The 27,310-nt window shown below is 34.2% G+C and overlaps 1 protein-coding gene across 1 annotated transcript in view; it reads right to left on the reverse strand.

The window, feature by feature from the left end:
- LOC103068938 (S phase cyclin A-associated protein in the endoplasmic reticulum-like) overlaps nucleotides 1-27,310 on the reverse strand; it is a 110,380-nt gene that overhangs the window by 29,221 nt on the left and 53,849 nt on the right. The window contains 5 exon segments of the mRNA XM_082931248.1: nucleotides 767-874; nucleotides 1,659-1,811; nucleotides 3,629-3,710; nucleotides 9,832-9,974; nucleotides 13,829-13,984. Coding sequence (XP_082787374.1) covers nucleotides 767-874; nucleotides 1,659-1,811; nucleotides 3,629-3,710; nucleotides 9,832-9,974; nucleotides 13,829-13,984 — 642 coding nt within the window.

Here is a 27,310-nt window from a genome sequence, read left to right on the forward strand (position 1 = left end):
TCTGGGGTTCAAGAAATGAGTTATGTGCCGATATGAGTGGAACAAATGTAAAAATTCATCAAGCTATATACTTTAAATTTGTGTATTCTATTAATATATGCTCTACTTCAAAAAAGAGTTAAACACACATGTGCACCTACACACAAGTACTGCCCTCAAAGAACCACAATAACTTTTCCTGGACATCTTAAAAGATGCTTGACAAACATGAATTTCTCATCTTTGGGTATGTTTAGAAATTTTCTATTAAAAACAGAACCAACAAATTCAGAGATTAGTAATATCATACATATCTCAATAACAGTCGAATGAAAAACATTTATAAAACTACTTATACAAATCTAAATTCCATGTAAATAGCAATTATAGGTAGATAAATAATGCATTTCCAAAAATTTCTAAGTATTGTACTGATATGAAATTATCAATTTATATGATTTTTATATTGTTAACTGTTTTCCAAGAAACACAGAACATCACTAAATAAAATTATTAAAAAATTTAATTAATATTTTTAAATTATTAAAATATCAAAATACCATAAACCTTTTTTTGCACTGAAATTATATAAACAGTATTAAATTCTTATTTCTATGTTTCTTTTAATATATATACTAAAATAAGGACATTTGTATACTATATTGTAGTAATTATTAAATATTAAATATAGTTTTAAATAATCACAGAAATATATATGAACATGGATTTCTTCATAATATAAAAGAACATAGAAGGTACTCAATAAATGAACAAAATTAAAGCGTACCACTTCCTCATCTGAAAGTTCACGCCCTTGGATGCTGCTATTTTCTCTCACAGCTTGCTGGTGTTTTTTTCCTTTAATGTGGCTAAAAAGATATACCTCTGAAGAGATCTAAAAGCATAAAATCAAAGCAATGTAATGAACATATAATTATACCTTACTTTAAATATTACACATTCTATCCAGTATACTATACGCAAGTTGCGATCACTCTAGCATTTACATATTAGTCTTAAAAATATTTTCTTTAGAATACAATTCTGAGAATCCTCTAGAACAGGGGTGCCCAACCCTGGGTTCGCGGACCGTTACTGGACCTCTTAGGAACTGGGCCGCAGAGCAGGAGGTGAAAGGTGGCAGGTGAGCAGCCAGCGAGCGAGCAGCTTCACCTGCCAATCCCTGTCGCTTCCGTTACCACCTGAACCATCCCCCCTTCCCCGTGGAAAAACTGTCTTCCATGAAATCTGGTCCCTGGTGCCAAAAAGGTTGGGGACCTCTGATCCAGAAGACACATGGTCAAAAAGGCATGTCATCAAAGCCAACCTTAGCAGAATATCATTTCTTCTAAGTATCAAGGTTCAAGTTTCAGCACTGAAAATGTTCATTTTCTTCTGTGGTCATAATACCCAAAAATATTGACTTGGGCTATCATTAAGCAGGTATACATCCATTTTAGCAGCAACTGCATGCTTTGGTTCTTTGCACTGCTACTCCTAACTGCTGATACTATTTTTGTACTACTTACTTTGCATAAAAATCATGAAAGAAATCCACGGTAGTCAGCAGATGCCTTAGTATGACTTTTAAAAGATTGGGAGAATATATTTCCATAGTTTAATAAACTTTAGTAAATAAATTATAACGTATCGTAACAATACTGATACTGACAACCTACCGGGACACTGCAGAGAGAACACTGCTTCTTTCTTTCATAAGGGGTCAATTTGGGGGCATAATCAGTATTTGCATGTCGTCCACTGCTTAACTCAGCAGCTTTTTCTTTTCTTTGCTCAATCTGTTCCATATGCCTTCTAATGCTTTCATCATGCTGTAAATGAAGTCGAAGTGTGAGAATACAGAAATTTATTCAAGTTATACTGAGAACTTAAAAAAGTAATATTTCCATTAAACTTTCTAATATAACAAAATGTCTTAATTCAGTATTAACTTGGACACTGAGGACAAGAATCTACATAAAGCCCTTTAATATCTCCTACATGCACAGTAACATTTCCTAAAGTGTACTACATGGAATTACACTGTGGGTTATTAATAAGTATTGATATTTTGTGGAAGAGGTTCTATGGTCAAATAAACTTGGAAAATATTAAGTGAAAGCTACTTACCTACTCCAGCTTGTCACTGTGCATTATGACTCAATAAACCTAGCTTACACTAAGCAACATTTTACACACTTATTTGACAACATACTTTTGAGAAGCACTTCCCGGAACACACTATGGGAAATGTTGCCCCACAGGTAAAGACCAAGCTCATCCTCACAGCAGACAAGGACCATCATGACACAGACCTTTACCCACATCGACTCCAGTGACTTCCCAGAAAACAAAAAATAAACCAACTAAAAAACACTATTTCAGACTTCTGACTTTGTGCTCATATCATTTCATATGGCTGGATGCCATCCCACCCATCTACCTATTCAATTCGTCTTTCTTTCAAGATTCAGCTCACAAATTATTCTCTAAAATTATTTCCCTGACTTCTGAAATCCTTCATGTTAGCTTAGTATCCTCCTCTGTACTTTCATAGCACTCCATAGCACTCTATCCATATGGAAATTATCTGCTTAGCATCTGAATCTCACACTAGATTGAGTTCTTGAAACTGAGAACCATGTCTTACTCATTTCTGTATCCCCATGCCTAGCACAAGACTCAATAAATATTTGCTGCATTAAATTTAAATACATGATAAAGTTCTAGAGCTATACAAATAGTAAAATAGGGTTCTCTACTCCCTGGAATTTACTACCCCTGTGAAAACCCAACATGTAAATACTTGTGACACAATGTAAAATATTCATACTGCTAGAAACTACTAATGGTAAAGATTTTCTAGAAAATATCAGCTTATCATAATCTCCCAAGCAACAACTGTGCAATTCATAAACATTGAAATAATCTTTTAGTTTATTTCTAAATAATTAAAAGTCTATGAATATAAGAAAGCTAGTAGTAATGTCTTCAAGTCATTAACAAATTAATTACTAAAATCAAGAAATGCTAAAATTCCTTTACATTTTTTCTGTCAATTGCTTTATCTTACTAAAATAATTTCAGTTTTCAGATAGTTGAGTTGGAACTGATCATAGCCAAAACCATATAAATCTTATTCTCCAAATACTGATATTAGGAATACAAATTAATTCAGGTTTTTTAAAAGAAATATGACTAATTCTTTTCTTTTTTAAATAAATTTATTTATTTTATTGATTTATTTTTGGCTGCATTGGGTCTTTGTTGCTGCACGTGGTCTTTCTCTAGTTGTGGCGAGTGGGGGCTACTCTTTGTTGCAGTGCGTGTGCTTCTCATTGCAGTGGCTTCTCTTGTTGCAGAGCACAGGCTCCAGGTGCACGGGCTTCAGTAGTTGTGGCTCCCGGGCTCTAAAGAGCAGGCTTAGTAGTTGTGGCGCACGGGCTTAGTTGCCCCATGGCATGTGGGATCTTCCCGGACCAGGGCTTGAACCCATGTCCCCTACATTGGCAGGTGGATTCTTAACCACTGTGCCACCAGGGAAGACCTAATTCAGTTTTTATACAATTAATTAAATCGATAAAATTTTAATCTCATGCTACATTAAAATAGCTCTAAAATTTCAAATTAAAATATATAATATTCCTACCTTGAGCTGAATTTTTTTCTGTAGCTCTTCCATAGCTTCTTGTTGAGCAGCTGTGAGTGCTGCCAATCGTTCTTCCCTGTCTCTATAAGAAGATATTTAAAAATTATAAACTCAACTGCTTGGAGTAACAAATTTCATTAGGTTAAAAAAATACAATTAGGACACATAGGCTTATATATTCTAGAGAGTTTTTTATTTTTTTCTGAATGCCTATTAAGTCTCAGATATATTATTGCTCATTAAACATTAGGGAAGCAACAGACATTATTATTTATAAAAGTAGGTTTCTGGACCCAAGAATGGGTTTAAATACTAGCTCTGGGCTGTCATTTAAATATGGCATATTGAAAATATATATTTATCTCATTTCCCTTCCAAAAACCTATAAAACAGTATGAAAGGAATAGAAAAGGCAAAAATTCACAAAGACAAAGAGAATACGAGAGGAACCAATCACAAACAAATTATGAGACATACAAAGAAGTATGACCATGTTTAAGAAAAATGCAGTCAAATGAAACTCTCTGAATGAGGCCGTATGCTGGATTTATTTGGTTTTATAAATACGTTATAAGAATTAAAAGAAAGTATGCCAACCTAAGGAAAAATATCGTGACAATGATTCAACAGATAGAGAATCTCAACAGAGAAAGAGAAATCATTTTTTAAGAACTTTCCAACAAAAGGAACTAGGAGTCCTTAAACAAATGGCTTTCTAGGGATGGAGCAGGGAAAATATAAGATGAATTTGAAGCATCTTGCAGTGCCAGGAAGTAAGGAAGTACTCAAAAAAACGAAATGATGAAGTATGTCAAAGGCAAGCAGGGGTCAAATGATAAAGCTTCCAATGTCCAAAGGTGAAACAATTTGAGCAACAAAATAAATACCATAATACTGGTTTGTAACCCATAATATAATACAAATATAAACGAGTCCCCGTTGACATAACAAAGGAATTTAATAAATAAATGGAAGAACAAATATCCTGTACAGAAGAACTGCAAATAATTTATGTATGAATTCGTGTCTCAAGGAGGTAGAGAATAACTCCCCATCTCTTCAGCATAGGCTTGCTTCCAAGGAGGACAGCATAGGGAAATTTTTGAACTATACAGTGGAGAAATCTGACAAATACTACCTTAGCCAGGTGATCAAGGTTAACAAAATCAGTGATAAGTCAAGGTGACAGTATGAACCTTAGACATTTTAAAAATGGTAATTCACATTCACCCCTGTGCTCTTCCTTCTAAAACCCATAACCTCAGTCTAACCATGAGAAAAACATCAGACAAATCTTAAGAGAGGAAAAGTCTACAAAATACCTAACCACTACTCAGAACTGTCAAGGTCATCAAAACCATGGAAAGTCTGAGAAACTGTTACAACTCAGAAGAACCTGAAGAGAAATGACAATTAAATATCTGAAGAAATAGTGGCCACTTTCCAAATTTTATGAAAAGTATTAATGTACAGAGTAGGATAATCATGAAGAGAACCAACCTACTGGTGAAAAACAAGTCAAAAAGAAAATTTTGAAAACAGGAAAAAAAACCCAACAACTCACCAAATACAGAGGAAAAACAGTATGATTAATGGCCGACTTTTTGTGAGAAACAACAAAAGTTGTTTTGAAGATTCAAAGTACTGAAAGAAAAACCAAGAATTCTATATCCATCAAAACTACCATTCAAAAGGAAGCCAAAATAAAAATATTCCCAGATAAGCAAACACCAAGGTAATTCAATGAAAGCAAACCTGCCTTACAAAAAATACTGAAGGAAGTCCATCTAGCTAAAAAGAAATGCCAAAGGGTAACTTGAATCCACAGAAAGAAATGAAATACACAGGAAATGATAAATATGTGGATAAATATAAAGGAATCTACAAATACATTTTCTCTATTATTCTAATTCCTTTGAAAAATGTGGGACTGCATTTAAAAAATCGTTAACACTGTATTGTTGAGTTTATGACATACATAGATGTAATAAATATATGACAATACAGGAAGAAAAAGACATAGTGCTATATTGGAACAAAGTTGTTCTATTTTACCAAAATTAAGTTAATTTTAACGTGAATTAGTTTGTGATAAGTCAAGATGAATACTGTAATAAAGAAAGCAAACACTAAGCAAATAACTAAAGTAATACAGTTTTTAAAATCAAGAGAAAAATTTAAATGATGCCCTAAAAAGTACTGGTTGAGGGACTTCCCTGGTGGCACAGTGGTTAAGAATCCGCCTGCCAATGCAGGGGACACACGTTTGAGCCCTGGTCTGAGAAGATCCCACATGCCGCGGAGCAACTAAGCCTGTGCGCCACAACTACCAAAGCCTGGGCGTCTACAGCCCGGGCTCCGCAACAAGAGAAGCCACTGCAATGAGAAGGCCAGGCGCCGCAACGAAGAGTGGCCTCTGCTGGTGGCAACTAGAGAAAGCCCTCGCGCAGCAATGAAGACCCAACACAGCCAAAACTAAATAAATCAATAATTTTTAAAATGTACTGGTTTAACAAAAAAGAAGACAGTAAAGGAGAAAAATAACTTGAGACATACAGAAAACAAATATCAAAATGGCAGACATTAATTCAGTCATATCAATAAATTACATTAAATAAGAATGGACTAAACAATCAAAAGGCAGAAAATAGAAGGCCAGATATAAAAAGAAACCTCAACTGTATATAAGTGACACACTTTAGATACAAAGACACAAAAAAAATGTTTCCCTTTAGACAGAAAAAGGCATATCATGTAAACAACATGGCAATATTTAAAACAGAAAAAAAATTGACTTTAAGACAAGAAATATTTTTTTAAAAACCCAACAAGGGATATTTTATAATGACAAAAGGGTCAATACTCAAGAAGTTATAATAAATATAAATTGCATGCCTTTAATACTAAGGCACCAAAATACATGAAGCAAAAAACTGTCAAAACTGAAAAGAGAAATAGACAATTCAACAATTATTTTTGGAGATTTCAATAACTCTATCTCAAGAATTAATACAACTAGACAGAAAATCAGTAAGTATACAGAAGACTAAACACTGTCAACTAACTTTATTTAACTGACATTTAGAGAACACTCCATCCAAAACAGCAGAATACATGTATTTTCCAAGAGCACACAGAACATTCTCTAGGATAGTCTACATTCAAGACCATAAAGTAATAAGTTCAATAAATTTAAAAGGACTGAAATCATACAGAAAACATTCTTCAACCACAAAATATTTAATTAGAAAACAGAAAAACGGGAGACATTCCAAATATTTGGAAACTAAATAACATGTTTCTGAATAACTCAGGAATTAGAAAATCATAAGAAATATTAGGAAAAATCTTAAATTGAATGAAAATAAAAATACAATGTATCAAAACTGATGAGATGAAATTAAAGAAGTGCTAAGAAGAAAACTGGTAATTCAAATGCTTATATTAGAAATGCAGAAATATCTAAAATTAGTCAACTAAGTTTTCACTTTATAAAAGTAGGAAAAGCAAAGCTAATCAAATCCAAAATAAGCAGAAGGAAAGAAATGATAAATATCAAAGTGGAAATCAATGTAACAGAAAACAGAAACATAATGTAGAAATTCAAAGAAATCAAAAGCTGGTTTTTTGGAAAGATCAACAAAATGTACAAACCTTTAGCTAGACTACCAAGAAAACGAGAGACAGAAAGACAGAGACAGAGAGGAGAGACATAAATTAGCACATAAGGAATGAAAGAGGAACATCACTATAAATCATGTTAAAATTAAAATCCTTATAAGGAGCTATTAACAACTTTATAAAAATACACAACTTAGATGAAAAGGACAAATTCCTAGAAAAACACAAATTACCAAAGCTGACTCAATAAGAAACAGAAAAATCTCAATAGATTGATAACATGCTAAGAAAAATTTATTTGGTAATTTAAAGTCTTCCCCAAAAGATAACTCCAAGCCCAGATGGCTTCACTAGTATATTGAACATTTAGCAAGAAAAAGTAACAATCCTACACAAAAAGTTTCTGTAAATAGTGGAGGAAAAAACACTTCCCATCACATTCTCTGAGGCTAGGATTGCCATGACATGAAAGCCAGACAAAGACATCACAAGAAAATTACACACCAATATCCCTTATGAATATATCCTTAACAAGAATTCGACAACACATAAAAATGATTTTACACTATGACCAAGTGGGAATTAACCCAGGAATGTAAAGTTGGTTTAATATCCAAAAATTAAATAATGTAATAAACCATATTAATAAAAAATGAAAGCTACATGATCATCTCAGTGAATGCCCCCAAAGAAGCATTTATTTAACCAAATTCAAAGTACATGTGTGCTAAAAACTCTCAATAAACTAGAAATAGAAGAGAACTTCTTCAACCTGATAATGAGGATTTATGAGAAACCTACAACTACATCATATGTAATAGCAAAAGACTGAATGTTTTCCCCCTAAGATCAAGAACAAAATAAGGATATACAATGTCACAACTTCTATTAATGTTATATTGTAGGATCTAGTCAGTGCAATAAGGCAAGAAAAAGAAATTAAAGACATCTGTATTAGAAATCAAGAAGTAAAACAATCTCAATTTGCAGAGGACATGAGCCTTTATGTAAAATATCCTAAGGAACAACAACAGCAAAAAAGAAAACACTAATAGGAAAATACTCATAGGCAAGTTGCACAAGATAATAAAAAATTATAAAATAAAAAATATAAAAAATTGATTGTATTTCTGCATACTAGCAAAAATACTAACAAAAATGAAATAAAATAACTCCATTCACTATGGCTTCAAAAAGAGTACTTAAGAATAAATTTAAGAAAAGAAATGCAAGACCTATTTTCTAAAAACTAAAAAATACTGTTGAGAGAAATTAAAGCAGAGACACATACCATATTCATGGATCATATACAATATTGTAAAGGTGGCAATTATTCCCACAACGATTTATAGACTCAAGGCATTACTATAAAAATGCTTGCAAGCTTTTTTTTTTTAGAAACTGGCAAGCCTACCCTAAAAAATTATTTGGAAAGCAATTTTGAAAGAGAACAACAACATTAGAGAACCTACATTAATTGATTTCAAAACTTGCTATAAAGCTACAGTAGTTAAAACAGTGTGTTGCTGGAGTAAGAATAGACATGTAGATATCAAAAGAACAGGACAGAGTCCAGAAATAAACCCTTACATCTATGATTAATTGACCGTGAACAGGCAGCAAGAATAGTGTCTTAAAATCTACCCTCTTCAACAAATGGGGCTGTGATAAATGGATATTTATATGCAAATAAATAAATTTATATTTTTGATTCATACCATACATAAATGGTATCTTAAAAGGAATTAAAACCTAAATGTGTGTCAAACTGAAAAACTATAACATTTTGAAGAATATCTTATGACACAGGGCATAAAAGGATTTCACAAACAAGATCAAAAAGCACAAATCAATTTGGCCAATTAAATGCTTTTTCCTGGGTCTTTGAATCTTAAGTAAGTGATTTTAAAATGCAGGGATGGCTGAATGTCATTTAACATAATCAGGGCGACAACATGTTGACCAGACCATTTCCATCAAAAGACCACTACCGTGGCTCCTGGGACCTAGTCTCTGATACTTGACCATGTCCCAGCCTGGTCATCTAACGACCTATCACTTTCGCTTCCAATATTTTACTTAAAATTTACTTTGCTTAAGTTAGCCAGGATCAAATTCTATTTCTTACAACTGAAAATATCTTGAAATATCAAGTTTCCCATCCAACAGAAATTTTCAAAAGTTTTCCATTTTGAGTAGGATGTCTTAATTCCTGGAAATCAAAATTCAGTATAGGGCTTCACTGGTGGCGCAGTGGTTGAGAGTCCACCTGCCAATGCAGGGGACACGGGTTCATGCCCCGGTCTGGGAAGATCCCACATGCCACGGAGCGGCTGGGCCTGTGAGCCATGGCCACTGATCCTGTGTGTCCAGAGCCTGTGGTCCACAATGGGAGAGGCCACAACAGTGAGAGGCCCACATACCACAAAAAAAAAAAAAAAAAAAAATTCAGTATAACATTTCTGTATATGTAACACTTTCTAAAAATTCTACATGATGGCAAATAGCTTCAAGACTTGATTTGAATATGCACTCACTGCAAATGTTCATCAGGATCAAAATCAAGATAGCAAATGAAGTACCTAGCTCTTTCCCGGGCAGCATCTTCCCGGGCTTTTTCCTTTTCTTGCCTCTGTTGCTCAATTCGGGCTTCTTGTTCTTTCCTCTTCATTAACAATTCTTCTACACGGGCCTGCCGTTCTGCTTCTAGAGCTCTCTTACGTTCCTAACGTCAGAAATATTTTAAAAGATGTTAGAATTATGTGTAAGATGAAAATGATTAAAGGTGACACAGCTTTGACATATACTTATATATTCAAGCCAAATAGATCCCTGGCTTGTCATTAGGTATGCTTCTCAGAATTTAAATAAAATCAAATACCAATACTATCTGGTTTTCATATGTCATTTACCAGTGTTACAAATAATTAGAAGAATAAATGCTGGGCTTCCCTGGTGGTGCAGTGGTTAAGAATCCTCCTGCCAATGCAGGGGACATGGGTTCGAGGCCTAGTCCGGGAAGATCCCACATGCCACGGAGCAACTAAGCCCATGCGCCACAACTACTGAGCCTGCGCTCTAGAGCCCGGAGCCACAACTACTGAGCCAGCATGCTGCAACTATTGACGCCCACACGCCTAGAGCCCACGCTCTGCAACAAGAGAAGCCACCGCAATGAGAAGCCTGAGCACCACAACAAAGAGTAGCCCCCACTCGCCACAACTAGAGAAAGCTCGCACACAGCAATGAAGACCCAACACAGCTAAAAATAAGTAAATTTATAAAAAAAAGAATAAATGCTATTTTAAGCAGATACTATCTTATTAGAACCTGATACATATTTTATGGTTAATCACTTCTAAAGCCTTGTGTTTGGACATGGTTATAGAAATAACAGAACATGATGAAGAAAGCATAATTAACAGATTTTATTTCTGAATTAAGCTTCCATATAGGAATTAAGTGAAGAAAAGCTTGTGACAGGGAGAAAGAGACATTATAACATAGCATAGTGGGTAAGAGAGTGGACACTGTACTAGATTCCCTGATTTTGTTTCCTGATTACATTATTTACCAGCTGGGTGACCCGGGTCTAGTTATATTATATATGTGACTTAGTATTCTGGAAGACAAATAACAATAGTGCTTATTTCTTAGGATATTGTGAAGAACACATGAGATAATACATGAAAGGCACTTACATAGGGGTTGGCATATACTAAATTCTCAATAATTATCATCATCATCATCATTAATGGAGAAGATACTTCATTAAAATACTGTGATATACTTCCTGTGTATTTTTGCCTGCTAGGAGTACTTAGCTAATTTTCACCATATTACTAGATGTATTGATATATTTCTTTCAATTCATCCCCATCCCCTAGGGAGCTCACACAACATCTCCCAGGTCCCTACTCTTTATGATAAATGGAACACACTACACTGATCTAGGCTCTAGTAACCACTACTTACATAGCCTTGGGCAAGTCATTTTACCTTAAAGAGACCCAGTTTGCTGTGAGATCTAAATTATTAACAAGTAACTTTATAATATTCATTATAAATCTATATGCTCACAAATAAAAAGCATAAACCTACAGCAAATGAACTGTAAAGATATCTAACTCTCAACCCTTCTGAAACCTCTCAGACTCCCATGTACTTTGTTTCACAGTCAATGATGTGTTTATGGCAGCCTAAGAAAGGATTTTGCAACCCCGTGCTTTACGCCTACAAATCAGAAGATTAGGGCAAGAGGACAAGGCAGAATATCTAAGAAAACTGGGCTTAAAACTAATCCATCAATAATTTATATAGCAAAAAAGGGAAATTGAGAATATATGACGGCAGCATTAACTTAGTATTTCACTTACAAAAAACAAGAATCACAATTGCCTTTAACAATTTAACACTGATGTGAATGTTAAGTAAAAGTAAAGCAGAATAAAAGTAAAGCAGATGGAGGGCCTCTGAATTCTTTATTAAGTCAGTATCTTACTATTATTGTATTTACAGAATGTTTGGCATTATCTCCTTGCACATATAGTAATGACTACATATTTAAAAAATTTTTAAATTTTATATATATATTACCAATGAATTTTTCTAGTATCAGTTATCTCAATTAAACTTATGTACATACATTTTAAATTTTTCACTGAAAATTAAATCCATAGGAAATTTCTACATTTTTAAAGATAAAAATAAGTCTGAGTAGTCAAAAAAAATTTTAAGTGTTAGTGAATTCAGAAGATTCCTTACTACTTTCAGAAAATAACTGCTTTCCTTTATGCCTTAATAAATGTTCCAAATTATAAAATAAGAGTCATCATTTTTAAATACAAGATAACTGTTATATTTCAAATCTTCAAATCTGCAAAATAAATGCAGAAAAAGTAACTAAAGATGTCTACTCAAAAATATACAATATTACTCATATATTTCCCCCCAAAATCCAGTTAAGAAGTTACCTCTTCCACTGAACTTTCCCTGACATTCCCCTCCCAACAAGAGAGCTAATTATTCCCTACTCTGTGATACCACTGTAACCTATACAGTACAGGTTTCTATTACACTTTCACACTATGTTGTATTATTTGCCATAAAGGCAAAGATCATATCTCATTTATTTCTGAATTATTAATGCCTAATGGTTGCTCGAAAGTAACACACAATTTTCAAAATAATTATTTTTTAACAACTTTATTGGCATATAAAAAAATTATTATTTTTATAAAATGGTTTGATGCAGAAAAAGAAAGAGCAATAAAGCTGAAGGGATGGCTCAAATTAAAAATTCAAATATCCTATTTCAATTACTCATTTAAGAATGTTAATGGGTTATTAACTTTTAACTGATAAAAATGAATTTTTTACTGCTCCTTTGAGAGGAAAAACTAAAGTTTCTCTAAAAGTAGTATCCTGTATTTTTAAACATAAGTTAGCTTGACACTCAGATTAAAATGAGACCTTGAACTCAAATCAAATAGAGATTGGGGTGAATATGGGACTGCTTGCTAGTGTACAAAAAGAGCATAAAGTAACCAATAAACTTGAAAACTGTAATGATATTTTAATTTCCTAAAATTACCAGTGACATGAAGAAGCATGAAACATTAATAACATCCCTAGCTTTTAACATAACAACAAAGCTCTTCACGGTCAGGTCCCTAACTCTACATGCCATACTCACTCATCTCCTGCATAGAATGTCTACTTTGCACCATTTATGACTGTCTCAGTTTTCAAAACTTAGTTGAGGCATCGCCTCCTCCAGGAAGCTTTTCCTGACGTTCTCTAGTCTTTGCGACTCTCAATTTGAGTAACAGGTTCTCCTTTGTGCTTCCAAAAACGTCTTTACTGTTACACTAACCCTACAGGTTAAGATTTGTTTACATATATGTCTTCCCATTGAGATCAAGGATATATCTTTTTCATGCCCTTGAGCAAAGCACAGCACACAGATTATAGTAGTAATTCAATAAACGATGAATGAATGAATAAACAAATAAATATTAGTCATAATAGATAAAGTATGTCTGCATCCATATTTGATCTTGGGGAAGATTTAAATAGTTTAAAACCATCACTAAAGTTTATGTGTTAAGTCTTCTTCCCATCCTGAAAATGGTAGCTAACTTAGGGTATGCTACAGAGGTTAAAGTACCTGATGACACTGCCCAATATATGACAGGTGCTCCTTGTCATAAGCATAAAGGTTGCCCAGTTATTAAGGCTATATACATTGGTTCAAACACAATCCATTTGTAAGAGAAGAAAGGAACATATTCTTGCCCAACCCAATTAGAAAAGAATAGATAATAATCTGTCCAGAGCAATTTAGTCCTTCATCTGGTTGAGACTAGAGATTCAAATTGACAAAAACACTGATAACCCTTTCTGAAGGAGTACACACTGCCTTGGCAATCAGACTTCCTGTTTCCAAACCGTGCTACACTAAACCATGCATCCTTGGGAACACAGACTTGGTCTTACTCCTTTTTGTATCCTCAGCACCTGGCTCAGAGCCTAGGAAATGGCTGGTGCTCAATAAATGCTTGCTGAATAAAATTCTACCTGAACAGCTTCATCACGTGCTTGCTTTTCTTCCTGTCTTCGCTGACGTTCTTCCTGTAACTCATTAAGCCTCTGCTCATATTCCTTCAATTTTGATAAAACATCATGGCGTTTGTTCTGGGCTTCGAGGGTATTTATAAAGGCAATTTCGTTTACCTGCAATAAAAAAAAACGGAGAAAGTGAGTTTCAAATCAGGTTAATTCTCAGGCACATCACAAAAACAAGAAACTTAACAGTCTTTATATAATAATACAAACCAGTTTTAAGGCACAGACCAAAAAATGAACGACTTATAGTCTTTTCTTTCAATACTTATCCCCAAAATGGATAATAATCCAGTGTACATAACAAACCCATAGGCCGCAGTAAGAAGTGATTTACAGAAGTGGTCCCCAACCTTTTTGGCACCAAGGACTGGTTTCGTGGAAGACAGTTTTTCAACAGACGGGGGGTGGTGGGAGGATGGTTCAGGCATTAATGCGAGTGATGGTACAGGCGGCAATACAAGTGCTGTTCAGGTGGTAACAGAAGTGATGTGGAGCAGCAGCTGAAGCCGCTTGGTTGGCTGCCACTCACCTCCTGCTGTGTGGCCTGGTTCCTAACAGACCACAGGACTGCTAACAGTCCGCGGCCCAGGGGTTGGGGACCCCTGATTTAGAGTAAAGTTCTGCCATTGAAATATATCTTTTTTATTGAAGTATAGTTGATTTACAATGTTATGTTAGTTTCGGTGTACAGCAAAGTGAGTCAGTTAAACATATACATATATTCTTGTCCATTATAGTTTATTAAAGGATATTGAATATAATTCCCTGTGCCATACAATATGACCTTGTTGTTTATCTATTCTATATATAATATCAATAGTTTGCATCTGCTAGTCCCAAATTCCCAATCCAACCCTCCCCCTTGGCGACCACAAATCTGTTCTCTATGTCTGTGAGTCTGTTTCTGTTTCATAGATAAGTTCATTTGTGTCATAGCTTGGATTCTACAAATAATGATATCATATGGTATTTGTCATCTCTTTCTTACTTCACTTAATGTGGTAATCTCTAGGTCCATCCACGTAGATGCAAATGGTATTTCATTCTTTTTATGGCTGAGTAATATTCCATTGTATATATTTACATCTTCTTTATCCATTAATCTGTCAATGGACATTTAGGTTGTTTCCATGTCTTGGATACTGTAAATAGTACTGCTATGAACATAGGGGTGCATGTATCTTTTTGAATTATAGTTCTGTCCAGATATATGTCCAGGAGTGGAATTGCTATATCATATGGCAACTCTATTTTTAGTTTTTTGAGGAACCTCCATACTGTTCCCCATAGTGGCTGTACCAATTTACATGGTCACCAATTTTGTAGGAAGGTTCCCTTCCTTCCATACCCTCTCCAGCATTTGTTATTTGTAGACTTTTTAATGATGGCCATTATGCCCAGTGTAGGATGGTACCTCATTGTAGTTTTGACTTGCATTTCTCTAATAATTAGTGATGGTGAGCATCTTTTCATGTGCCTGTTAGCCATTTATATTGTCTTCTTTGGAGAAATGTCTAGGCCTCCACTGAAATGTTTTTAAGAGACAAATTAAGATTTTTATAGAAACCATTTTATAGTTACTTAATATCATTGTGATTTGACATTATACAAGTTACATTAAGTTTTAATAGGTATGTACATTATTCTAATGAGTTTGAGATGACAAAACTTAAAGTAAACAAACAAATCATTTTTCTTCAACATACACCAAATAAGTGACAATTAGGTACAAGATATTAAACTATATACCTCATCCTCAACTTCACATATATTAAGTCTAAACAGTCAAGTTTTGCTAGAGAGTACAGTTTTTTTTTAATAGATCTTTATTGGAGTAAAATTGCTTCACAATACTTGTTAGTTTCTGTTGCACGACGAAGTGAATCAGCCATACGCATACACATGTCCCCATACCCCCTTCCTCTTGAGACTCCAACCCATCCTCCCTATCCCACCCCCCAGATCATCACAAAACACCGAGCCGATCTCCCTGTGCTATGCTTCTGCTTCCCACCAGCCAACTGTTTTACATTCAGTATTGTATATATGTTGATGCTACTCTCACTTTGCCCCAGCTTTGCCCTCCCACCCTATGTCCTCAAGGCCATTCTCTATGTCTACCTCTTTATTCCTGCCCTGCAACTAGGTTCATCAGTACCATTTTTTTTTTTAGATTCCATATATATGTGTTAGCATACAGTATTTGTTTTTTTCTTTCTGACTGACTTCACTCTGTATGACTCTAGGTCCATCCACCTCACTACAAATAACTCGATTTCATTTTTTTACGGCTGAGTAATATTCCATTGTATGTGTCATGTCTTACTTTATCCATTCATCTGTCGATGGACATTTAGGTTGGTTCCATGTCCTGGCTATTGTAAATAGTACTGCAATGAACACTGTGGTACATGACTCTTTTTGAATTATGGTTTTCTCAGGGTATATGCTCAGTAGTGGAATTGCTGGGTCATATGGTAGTTCTATTTTTAGTTTTTTTAAGACACCTCCACACCATTTTCCATAGTGGTTATATCAATTTATACTCCCACCAACATAATTAAATGAAATAGAAACAAAGAAAACAATAGCAAAGATCAATAAAACTAAAAGCTGGTTCTTTGAGAAGATAAACAAAATTGGTAAACCCTTAGCCAGACTCATCAAGAAAAAAGGGAGAAGACTGAAATCAATAAAATTAGAAATGAAAAAGGAGAAATCACAACTGACACCACAGAAACACAAAGGATTATAAGATACTACGACAAACAACTATAGGCCAATAAAATGGACAATCACAAGAAAATAGACAAATTGTTGGAAAGGTAAAACTTTCCAAGACTGAACCAGGAAGAATTAGCAAATATAAACAGACCCAACACAAGTAATGAAATTGAAGCCATAATTAAAAATCTTCCAAAGGCTTCCCTGGTGGCGCTGTGGTTGAGAGTCCGCCTGCCTATGCAGGGGACATGGGTTTGTGCCCGGTCCGGGAAGATTCCACATGCCTCAGGGCGGCTGGGCCAGTGAGCCATGGCCACTGAGCCTGCGCATCCAGAGCCTGTGCTCCGCAACAGGAGAGGCCACAACAGTGAGAGGCCCGCGTACCACAAAAAAAAAAATCTTCCAAGAAACAGAAGTCCAGGACCAGATGGCTTCACAGGCGAATTCTATCAAACATTTAGAGAAGAGCTAACACCCATCCTTCTCAAACTCTTCCAAAATATTGCAGAGGGAGAAACACTCCCAAATTCATTCTATGAAGCCACCATCACCCTGATACCAAAACCAGAAAAAGATATCACAAAAAAATAAAATTACAGACCAATGTCACTGATGAACATAGATGCAAAATCCTCAACAAAATACTAGCAAACAGAATCCAACAGCACATTAAAAGAATCATACACCATGATCAAGTGGGATTTATCCCAGGGATGCAAGGATTCTTCAATATATGCAAATCAATCAATGTGATACACCAGAGTAACAAATTAAGTAATAAAAACCATATGATCATCTCAATAGATGCAGAAAAAGCTTCTGAAAATTTTCAACACCCATTTATGATAAAAACTCTCCAGAAAATGGGCACAGAGAGAACCTACCTCAACATAATAAAGGCCGTTTGTGACAAAACCACAGCAAGCATCATAATGGTGAAAAACAAATCATTTCCACTAAGATCAGGAAAAAGACAAGGATGTCCACTCTCACCACTCTTATTCATCATAGTTTTGGAAGTCCTAGCCACAGCAATCAGAGAACAAAAAGAAATAAAAGGAATACAAATTGGAAAAGAAGAAGTAAAACTGTTACTGTTTGCCAATGACATGATACTGTAAATAGAAAATCCTAAAGATGCCACCAGAAAACTTCTAGAACTAATCAATGAATATGATGAGGTTGCAGGATACAAAATTAATGCACAGAAATCTCTGGCATTCCTATACAGCAACAACGAAAAATCAGAAAGAGCAATTTATGAAACACTCCCATTTACCACTGCAACAAAAAAATAAAATACCCAGGAATAAACGTGCTTGAGGAGGCGAAAGACTTCTACTCATAAAACTATAAAACACTGATAAAAGCCATGTTCTTGGACTGGAAGAATCAATATTGTGAAAATGAATATACTACCCAAGGTAATTTACAGATTCAATGCAATCCCTATCAAACCACCAATGAATGGCATTCTTCAAAGAATTAGAACAAAAAATTTTACAATTCATATGGAAACGTGGAAGACACCGAATATCCAAATCAATCTTGAGAAAGAAAAATGGAGTTGGAGGAATCAGGCTCCCTGACTTCAAACTATACCACAAAGCTACAGCAATCAAGGCAGTATGGTATTGGCACAAAAACAGAAATATAGATCAATGGTAAAGGAGAGCAAAGTTTTTATGAGTAAAGTACAGCTAATGATAAAAAACTGGAAAATGTCTGTTGGGGTCAAATTTCTCACTCTTGAAAGCCAGAAGGAAGGCATGCCACAGTGAAAAAGGTAGAGTGAAATTGGGAAGTAAACAAACTCTGAAGCTTACTCTCTCTGAAAGAAGTACAGACTCCAGGAATCCATGTTGGATGAAATAAAACCTATCACCAGATATGTTACAAACTGAAACAAAGAAGTTTGAATACAGTTCTAGCAAAGATATCCCAATCTCCATCCCATGTAACTACTTTCATAAGTAAATTAACAATATAATCATTTCTCAAGGTATACTTAAAGTATAAGACAAACAGGTATGCTCAAGGAAAATTAATCATAATGTATCAAGGGTCACATGTTAAACATAATCAAGATGAAAGAAAAAGAAATGAGACCTAATGCTCCAGACAAAATAAATAAAATAAAATTCAGAGGGAAGAATGCACAAAAGCAGCATAAAAATACAATCTGTGATGTTGGTCAAATGCTACAAAATTTTAGTCATGCTAGTTGAATATGTTTGGAGACATAACGTACAGCATGGTGATAATAGTTAATAGTACTGTACTATATACTTGAAATTTGCTAAGAAGATAGATCTGAAATCTTCTTAGCATGTGCGTGCACACACACACACAGTAACTAAGTAGAGGTAACAGATATTTTAATTAGTTGGATTGTAGTGATCATCTCACAATGTATATGTATATCAAAATATCAAGTTGTGGGCTTCCCTGGTGGCACAGTGGTTGAGAGTCTGCCTGCCGATGCAGGGGACACGGGTTTGTGCCCCGGTCTGGGAAGATCCCATATGCCACAGAGCGGTTAGGCCTGTGAGCCATGGCCACAGAGCCTGTGCGTCCGGAGCCTGTGCTCCACAACGGGAGAGGCCACAACAGTGAGAGGCCCACGTACCGAAAAAAAAAATCCAGTTGTACACCTTAATATATACAGTTTTGATATGTCAATGATATCTCAATCAAACTGTAAGTAAAAAAATAAATAAGACGTTTCTTGGAAATTAACTGGAAGAAAACATAACCAAAGAAACAGCAGAATATCTCCTAGGCAAACTTTGTAATGTAAAAGAAGTCAACATGAACCTGAATTTAAAGGTGCAAAAAAGATGATAAAATGACATGATAAAATAAAGGAAGACTAGAGAGTTAAGGAAACTTAGGACAAAAGTAACACAATCACAGAATTAATTAAATTAGAAAAAGCATGAAACAGAGCAAAGATGGTAAAAAATCAAATCACTAACAGAGGAAAGGCTTGTTATAATCACAGTTAAATGGACTTTAAAATGAAAATTTATGTGTAAGTAATAACTTTTGAACATGGAGAACAAGTTAAGATGACCTAATGTAAGAATAATATCTGTAAAGTTAAGAAAGACAAAATATTCCAATATATAATACAGAAAATTTTCCCTGAAAAAAAGAAATACTGAAAATTGAGAAAGTCCACTTTATTTCATGAAGAATTTATTCAGAAGATCAACACCGAGAATATCCTTATTAAATCACAAAACATTAAGGAACAAGCACAAATTTTTTAAGCTTCCAGGCAGTAAATGCAAGTCATCTATGAGAAAGAGGGAGAAAAAATCTGTCTGGCCTCAGGCTTCTCCACAGAATTAGTTAATGCTAGAAAAACATGGAATAATGCCTACAAAACTTTGAAGGAAAGATATTCTGAACCATGAATCTGATCTCTAGCCAAGATGTACTCAGAAATGCCACAGGCCTTTGATAGCTAAGAACTCAAGGAATAGAGCACAATAACCTCTTCCTGAAAAAATTACTTGTTAATAAAATCCAGCCAACCAGGTCAAAACAAAGAACTCATGAATGGAGGATTAGGCAAGCTGTGCATCCATTCATACATAGAAGGAAAACTAAACTGTGGAATTTATAGTTTCAGAGTAAAATGTAAATGTTATAAACCTTAACAATGTAAAAATAATGAAACTATGAAAATTGTTGGGAGGAGGTCTTGTGATAAAGAAACATTTATTAAAAATTCAATAAGTCCCTCAATTTTACTTCCACGTCACTTCCTTCTCTTAAAATGGAACTAAAATAGAAATGAATACTTCTTATTAAGAAGTACCATGGATAGTATAATACTTTTTTTAAAATTAATTAATTTATTTATTTATTTGGCTGTGTTGGGTCTTTGTTTCCGTGTGAGGGCTTTCTCTAGTTGCAGCAAGCGGGGGCCATTCTTCATCATGGTGTGCGGGCCTTTCACTGTCGCAGCCTCTCTTGTGGAGCACAGGCTCCAGACCCGCAGGCTCAGCAGTTGTGGCCCACGGGCCTAGCTGCTCTGCGGCATGTGGGATCTTCCCAGACCAGGGCTCAAACCCGTGTCCCCTGCATTGGCAGGCAGACTCTCAACCACTGCGCCACCAGGGAAGCCTGATAGTATAATTCTATTTTATAAAGTTATCTATTCATCCAATCTGAACATTATTCTAAAGATATTTCTGGAAGAGTATAATGTAAATGGTAGCTATTTCTGAGGGTGGGATTTTGAGTTTCCTTTGCTACATATTGCTCGAATTCTTTAAAATGAGAATAAACCATTTTCATAACAATATGGCCACTATTCTACATATAAAACAGTATTAAAGAAAGCTAGAGTAATGCATTTATACTAAGACTTAAAGACAAAAGAAAGTCCCTAAAGGTTTTTAAGTTGAGAGGTAATACAATAATACCCTTAAGAAAGATTAATTTGAAGAGAGTAGGGACAAAAGGCAAGAATAACAACTGCAAATATTGATAAATGATCACAAGCTTTCCAAGTCTAGATTAATGGGAGACTAGCAATACCATTCATCTGAAATATGAATTTCAGGAAAGGCAAATGATTTGGGATACAGGGGTGGTGAGCTGATGAGTTTCACTGGATACAATCATCAAGCAATAGGTAACTGAGTCTAGAGCTTCATTGAGAGGGTGGGGTTAAAATGCAGATCTAGGAGTCACTACAGAGAGGATAGCTGAAGCAATGAGAATGATTGTGATATTCAAGGAAAGGAATAAGTGAAGTGGACTGAAGGCAGTAACATTGAAGCAGCAAAAGAAAAAGGGAAGATAGTAAAGCATTGGTTAGGAAAGCAGAAGGAAAACCAAGATAGTGCAGAAGAAAGTATTCTAGAAAAAAACACATAACAGTGTTGATAATGAACAGATCCAGAAAAGGCTTTTAAACATAGTGATAACAGAGTAACATTCTGAAAGGAAAGTACAGTATAGCATACAGGAAAAATGGTGTCATAAGATATTCAAGAAGACAGGAGTGATGAGGTAGTGGAAATGAGCACAGACAGCTCTTTCTAGGAATCTAGTGATTTCCAAAAGGAAAGAGTAGGTAATCTATAGAACAGGTAGAAGTAGTCAGTCTAGAAGAAGAAAGCAAAGGAGCAGGCACAAGAAGATAACTGATGAAGCAAATTTTAAAAGCAGGCAAGAGGACACAGCACAAGGAAAAGGCTACTGCCATAAATAAGGAAAAAGATGTCTTTGCCTCAGAAAGAACCCCCAAAACCCTGTAATTATGAGTAGACACATTGCATCTGAAAAGCTATCAATGAGACCATTAGGAAACTGAAAATAAAAACCATTTTTATACTATTAAATAAATGATAAAATCAGGTGCTGAATAACTCTGCCTGTAATAATAATCACTATCAACTAAATAGTAGATGACTTATTTTCAATCATCTGTGTATCCAAGAAAGAACTAAGACATTTGAAAAGACTGTTAATTTATGCCAAGAACTCACAAAAAAGTATATGTGGAAAAAATATCTTACACAGGACTGAAATAAATATATTTGGTATGTCTCAAGGACATATTCTTAAGTTCTAGTGGAACTTAAGTATATTTTAAATCACTGGATTATTAGAACTTCTGGATTAGTAATAAAACAACAGAAATGCATTAGGGACTTAAGGAAAAGTTAGGAAGTGGAACACAAATAGGATGTGGCATTCTATGAAATTGTAATATTTTACAGAGTATTTACAGCATACCAAGGATGGCATTAACTGCTTCACAATACGCACAACCTAATTTAATCCTTTCAGCAATTCTTTGAGATGTAGGTAAGATTATTCCTATTTTACAGATCAACAAATAGGCTGAGAGGCTAAAATAACACCCAAGACCATTCAGCTACTACGTGGTAGAGTCAGGACCTGAATCCAAATTTATCTAACTCCAGAGACTTCAGTCTTCACTATTATGATGAAAAATTACTTCTGAAGAAGGAGCAACTGTTTGATATATGTGGAAGCAAATTTCCTGATCATAAAAATCACCTGGGGGGCTTATAAAAAAATAAAGCTCCTCAGGGGCCACTTTAGCATTACTGAAAAAAACCTGCAAAGCTTGGAAATCTCTCTTTTTAACAACTCATATTACTGTTATAATCAGGCAAGACTGGGAAATATTGGCATGTGATAAAACCAAAGGTAGGAGGAGGTTTTGTCTCATAGATTAAAATGTCTGGAGATGAAAGTAATTGGCAATGTTTCACACAAACTTTTAAGATATTTATGTAATTATACTAAGAACAATTCACTCATAAAATATTTAAATGAATGAGAGAACAAGAAAAACCTAGATTGTCTATTTTTATTTTCTTTGTAGATATAATACATTTCAAAAGAGGGTTTCAGAGATTATCGAAGAGAAAGCAATGAAAAGTAAGAGAACCAACAGGGCAGCAGTTGGTAGCAGGGTTTTAAAGCAGAATTTCATATTAGCAAAAATCTTAGTACAGACTCTTAACTCAGTGAACCTGGATTACTAAGAATTTTTAAAACTGAAAATGGTAGCTGATATCTTTATGTAAAAACCACCAGCAGTCAACCACTTATCTTGACGGAAATTATTTAAACTATTGCTTGGGTTAATATGTTTATAGGAGCCACTTTGGTTTAATGAGATTATAATGAAAGTAAATATATTAGGCAATTAGATCAAAATTCATACAAGTCATATAAAAAAAGACCACAAAATGAAAACACTAAACCAATAATAAGAACAGTGGTAAAAGCATAGGCTTTGGAACCACAAACATCAGGATTTTAATTCTGACTGTGTGACCATCAACAATCTGCCTTCAGACTGCTCCTCTAAAATATAAAAATAATACATAGTTCAGAATTTCCACTTCCAGCTATGATGGAGTAAGAGGGTCCAGATGCACCCTCCCACCTTAAACAACTAAAAAATTAGACAAATATATAAAATATATGAAATTTAATTAATGTAACACAGCAAATATCAAAAGAACAAAGGACAAAACCACATTATTCTTGCAATAGATGGAGAAAAAGGATTTGACAAAATCCAATACTCCTTCATGATAAAAACACTCAACTAGAAGTAAAAAGGAACTTCCTCAATCTTTGAAATGTATCTATGAAAACCCCATACCTAACATCATACTTGATGATGAAAGACTAAATGCCTCCCACTCCAAAGATCAGGAACAAGACAAGGATGTCCACTCCTACCACTTCTATTCAGTATTGTATTGCACCTTGTATCCTGAGCAATAAGCAACAACAACAACAACAAAAAAATCAAAGCCATCCAGATTGGTAAAGAAGAAGTAAAACTATCTCTAGTTGCAGATGGTATGATCTTGAATATAGAAAATCTTAAGGAATCCACTAAAAAGCTATTACAACTAATGAGCAAGTTCAAGCAAGGTTTCAGGAGATAAGATAAATACATAAAAATCAATTGTATTTCTATACACTAGCAGTAAACAATCTGAAAATGAAATTAAGAAAACAATTCCATTACAGTCACCTCCAAACAAGTACAATCAATACTTAGGAATTAATTTAAACAAGAAGGTGAAAGGTTTGTGCGCTGAAAATTAGAAAACACTCCATAAAGAAATTAAGGAAAATTTAAATAAATGGAAAGATATCCTGTGTTCATGGATTGGAAGATCTAATATTATTAAGATGGCAATACTCCCCAAAGCACTGTAAAAATTCAATGCAATCCTAACAAAACTCCAATGGACTTTTTTATGGAAATGGAAAGCTTATCCTCATCCTAACTGCAAGTTACCCCAAATAGCTAAGACAACATTGAAGAAGAACGAAGTTGGAGGACTATGGTTCCTGATTTCAAAGCTTACTGAAGTGCTACAGTAATCAAAACAATGTAATACCAGCATAAAGACAGACGTATAGACCAGTGGAATAGAACTGAGAGAAGAGAAATAAACCTGTACACCTATGGCTAATTGATTTCCAGCAAGTGTGCCAAGACCATTCACTGGGGAAAGAATAGTGTCTTCAAGAAGCAGTGCTTGGACAAATGATATCCACCTGCTAAAGAATAAAGGCAGATCCCCTACCTCATTCTGTATATAAAAATTAATTCAAAATGTATCTATGACCTAAATATAAAAGCTAAAACCATAAAACTCTTAGAAGAAAATATGGAGGTAAATCTTCATGACTTTGAATTTCGCAATAATTTCTTAGCACAAAAAGTACAAAAAATAAAACAAAAGATAGATAAATTGGACTTCATCAACATTAAAAACTTTTGTGCAAAGAACATTATCAACAAAGTGAAAAGGTAACCTACACAGTGTGAGCAAATATCTGCAAATTATATATCTGATAAAGGACTAGTATTGAGAATATACAAAGAACTCTTACAGCTGAACAACGAAAAGACAAACATCCCAATTTAAAAAAATGAGCAATGGAATTTAAATAGATTTTTTTCTAAGGAAGATATACAAATAGCCAATAAGCACATAAATAGATGCTTAGTCATTAAGGAAATGGACAGATTCCTAGAAAGACACAAATTACACAAGAGAAATAGATAATATGAATAGCCCTATGTATATAAAAAAATGGAATTTTTATTTAAAAAACTCATCCACAAAGAAAACCCCAGGCCCAGATGGCTTCATTGGTAAATTCCACAAAAAATTTAAGGACGAAATTGTACCAGTTCCACATAAACTACTTTAGAAAACTGAAGAGGATGGAACCCTTCCCAAGTCACTTTAGGAGGCCAGCATATTCTGTTACCAAAAGCAGACAAAGACATTATAAGAAAAGAAAAAAAAAGATCGAAATCCCTCACAAACATTGATGCAAAAATTCTTAAAATTTTAGCAAACAAAGCACACCAAAATATAAAACTGATATTATATCATGACCATGTGAGGTTTATCCCAGAATTGCAGTTACTTTGGTATCCGACAATCAAATACTGAAAATCACCATTTTAAGATCTTAAAAAAACATATAATATCATCTCAATAAATGCAGAAAAAGCAGGTAACCAAATTCAAAGTCTATGGTAAAAAAATTTTAGTAACTAGGAATAGAAAGGAAGTTCCTCAATCTGATAAAGAACATCTATGAAAGATCTACAGCTAATATCACACTTAATGGTGAAAGACTGAACGCTTTCTTCCTAAAATTAGGAGCACGGCACTGATATTGGTTCTCATCATTAATCAACATTGTGCTAGTACTGGTTAATGCAATAAAGGGAGATTAAAAAATGAAAAACATACAGGAAAAGAAGAAATAAAACTAGAACTAGTAGGTTTAGCCAGGTTGTAGCATATAAGGTAATACACTAAAATAAAATGTGTTTCTATAAGTTAGCAGCAAACAATTAGAAACAAATTTAAAACAAGATACTATTGACAAGAGCATTAAAAATATGAACTTCAGATAAATTTCATAAAATATATACAAACCAAAATAAATGGAGATATATGCCATCAGACATATGGTTCAGAATACTCAATATCATTAGGATGACAAGTCTCCCCCAGTTTAATGTATATATTCAATGCAATTCTAATCAAACTACAGGCAGGCCTCTTTTGGGCAGGAGGAGTAGAAATTCATAAGCTGATCCTGTAAATTACATGGAAATGCAAAGAACCTAAAAGAGCAAAAATAGTTTTAGAAGAAAATAAAACTTAAGGATTTATACTTCTTGATTTCATGACTTATTATAAAGGTACAGTAATGAAGATAAAGTGTTATTTATAAAGATAAATGTAACAGAATAGAAAATCAGAAATAGACCCACACATATATAGCCAATTGCTTTTCAACAAGGGTCTAAGGCAACTCATTATACAAAAGATAGTCTCTTTAACAACTGATACTGGAACATTATATAACCATATGAAAAAAATGAACCTCAACCCTACCTCACACCATATAAAAAACTTAACTCAAAATGGAACATAGACCTCATTGTAAAATTTAAAACTTCTAGAGAAAACTTAAGGGAAAACCTTAGTGACCTTAAGTTTACGTAACTTTTTTAAGTAGGGTACAGAAAAACATAAAGTATAGAAAAAAAAGTCTATATGGGACCTTTCCAATTTTTAAAACCTCAAAAGACACTTTTAAGAAAATGAAAAGGCAATCCGTAGACTGAGAGAAAATATTTGCAAAATATACATATTAATATCTAAAATATACAAAGTCCTCTAAGAAATCCTGCTATTTGCCACAACATGGGTGAAACTGGAGGGTATTACGCTAAGTGAAATAAGCCAGAGAGAGAAAGAAAAATACTGCATGGTATCACTTATATTTGGAATATAAAAGAAAAAGTGAAACTCATCGAAACAGATTTTTCTTTCTGTAGTTGATTTCTAGTTTCATACCATTGTGGTTGGAAAAAATGCTTGACATAATTTCTATCCTCTTAAATTTGTTGAGACTTGTTTTGTGGTCTAGTATGTGATCTATCCTGGAGAACATTCCATGTACATGTGAAAAGAATGTTTATTTTGCTATTTTTGAATATAATGTCCTATAGATATCTATTAAGTCCAACTAGTCTATTGCATCATTTAAGACCATCATTGCCTTATTGATTTTCTGTCCAGATATGCAACCAACTGAAATGCCCATCAAGAGATGAATGGATAAAAAAGATGTGATATATATATA

Source organism: Lipotes vexillifer, unplaced genomic scaffold (assembly GCF_000442215.2).
Source record: "Lipotes vexillifer unplaced genomic scaffold, Lipotes_vexillifer_v1.1 scaffold2063, whole genome shotgun sequence".
NCBI classification, from domain to species: Eukaryota; Metazoa; Chordata; class Mammalia; order Artiodactyla; family Lipotidae; genus Lipotes; species Lipotes vexillifer.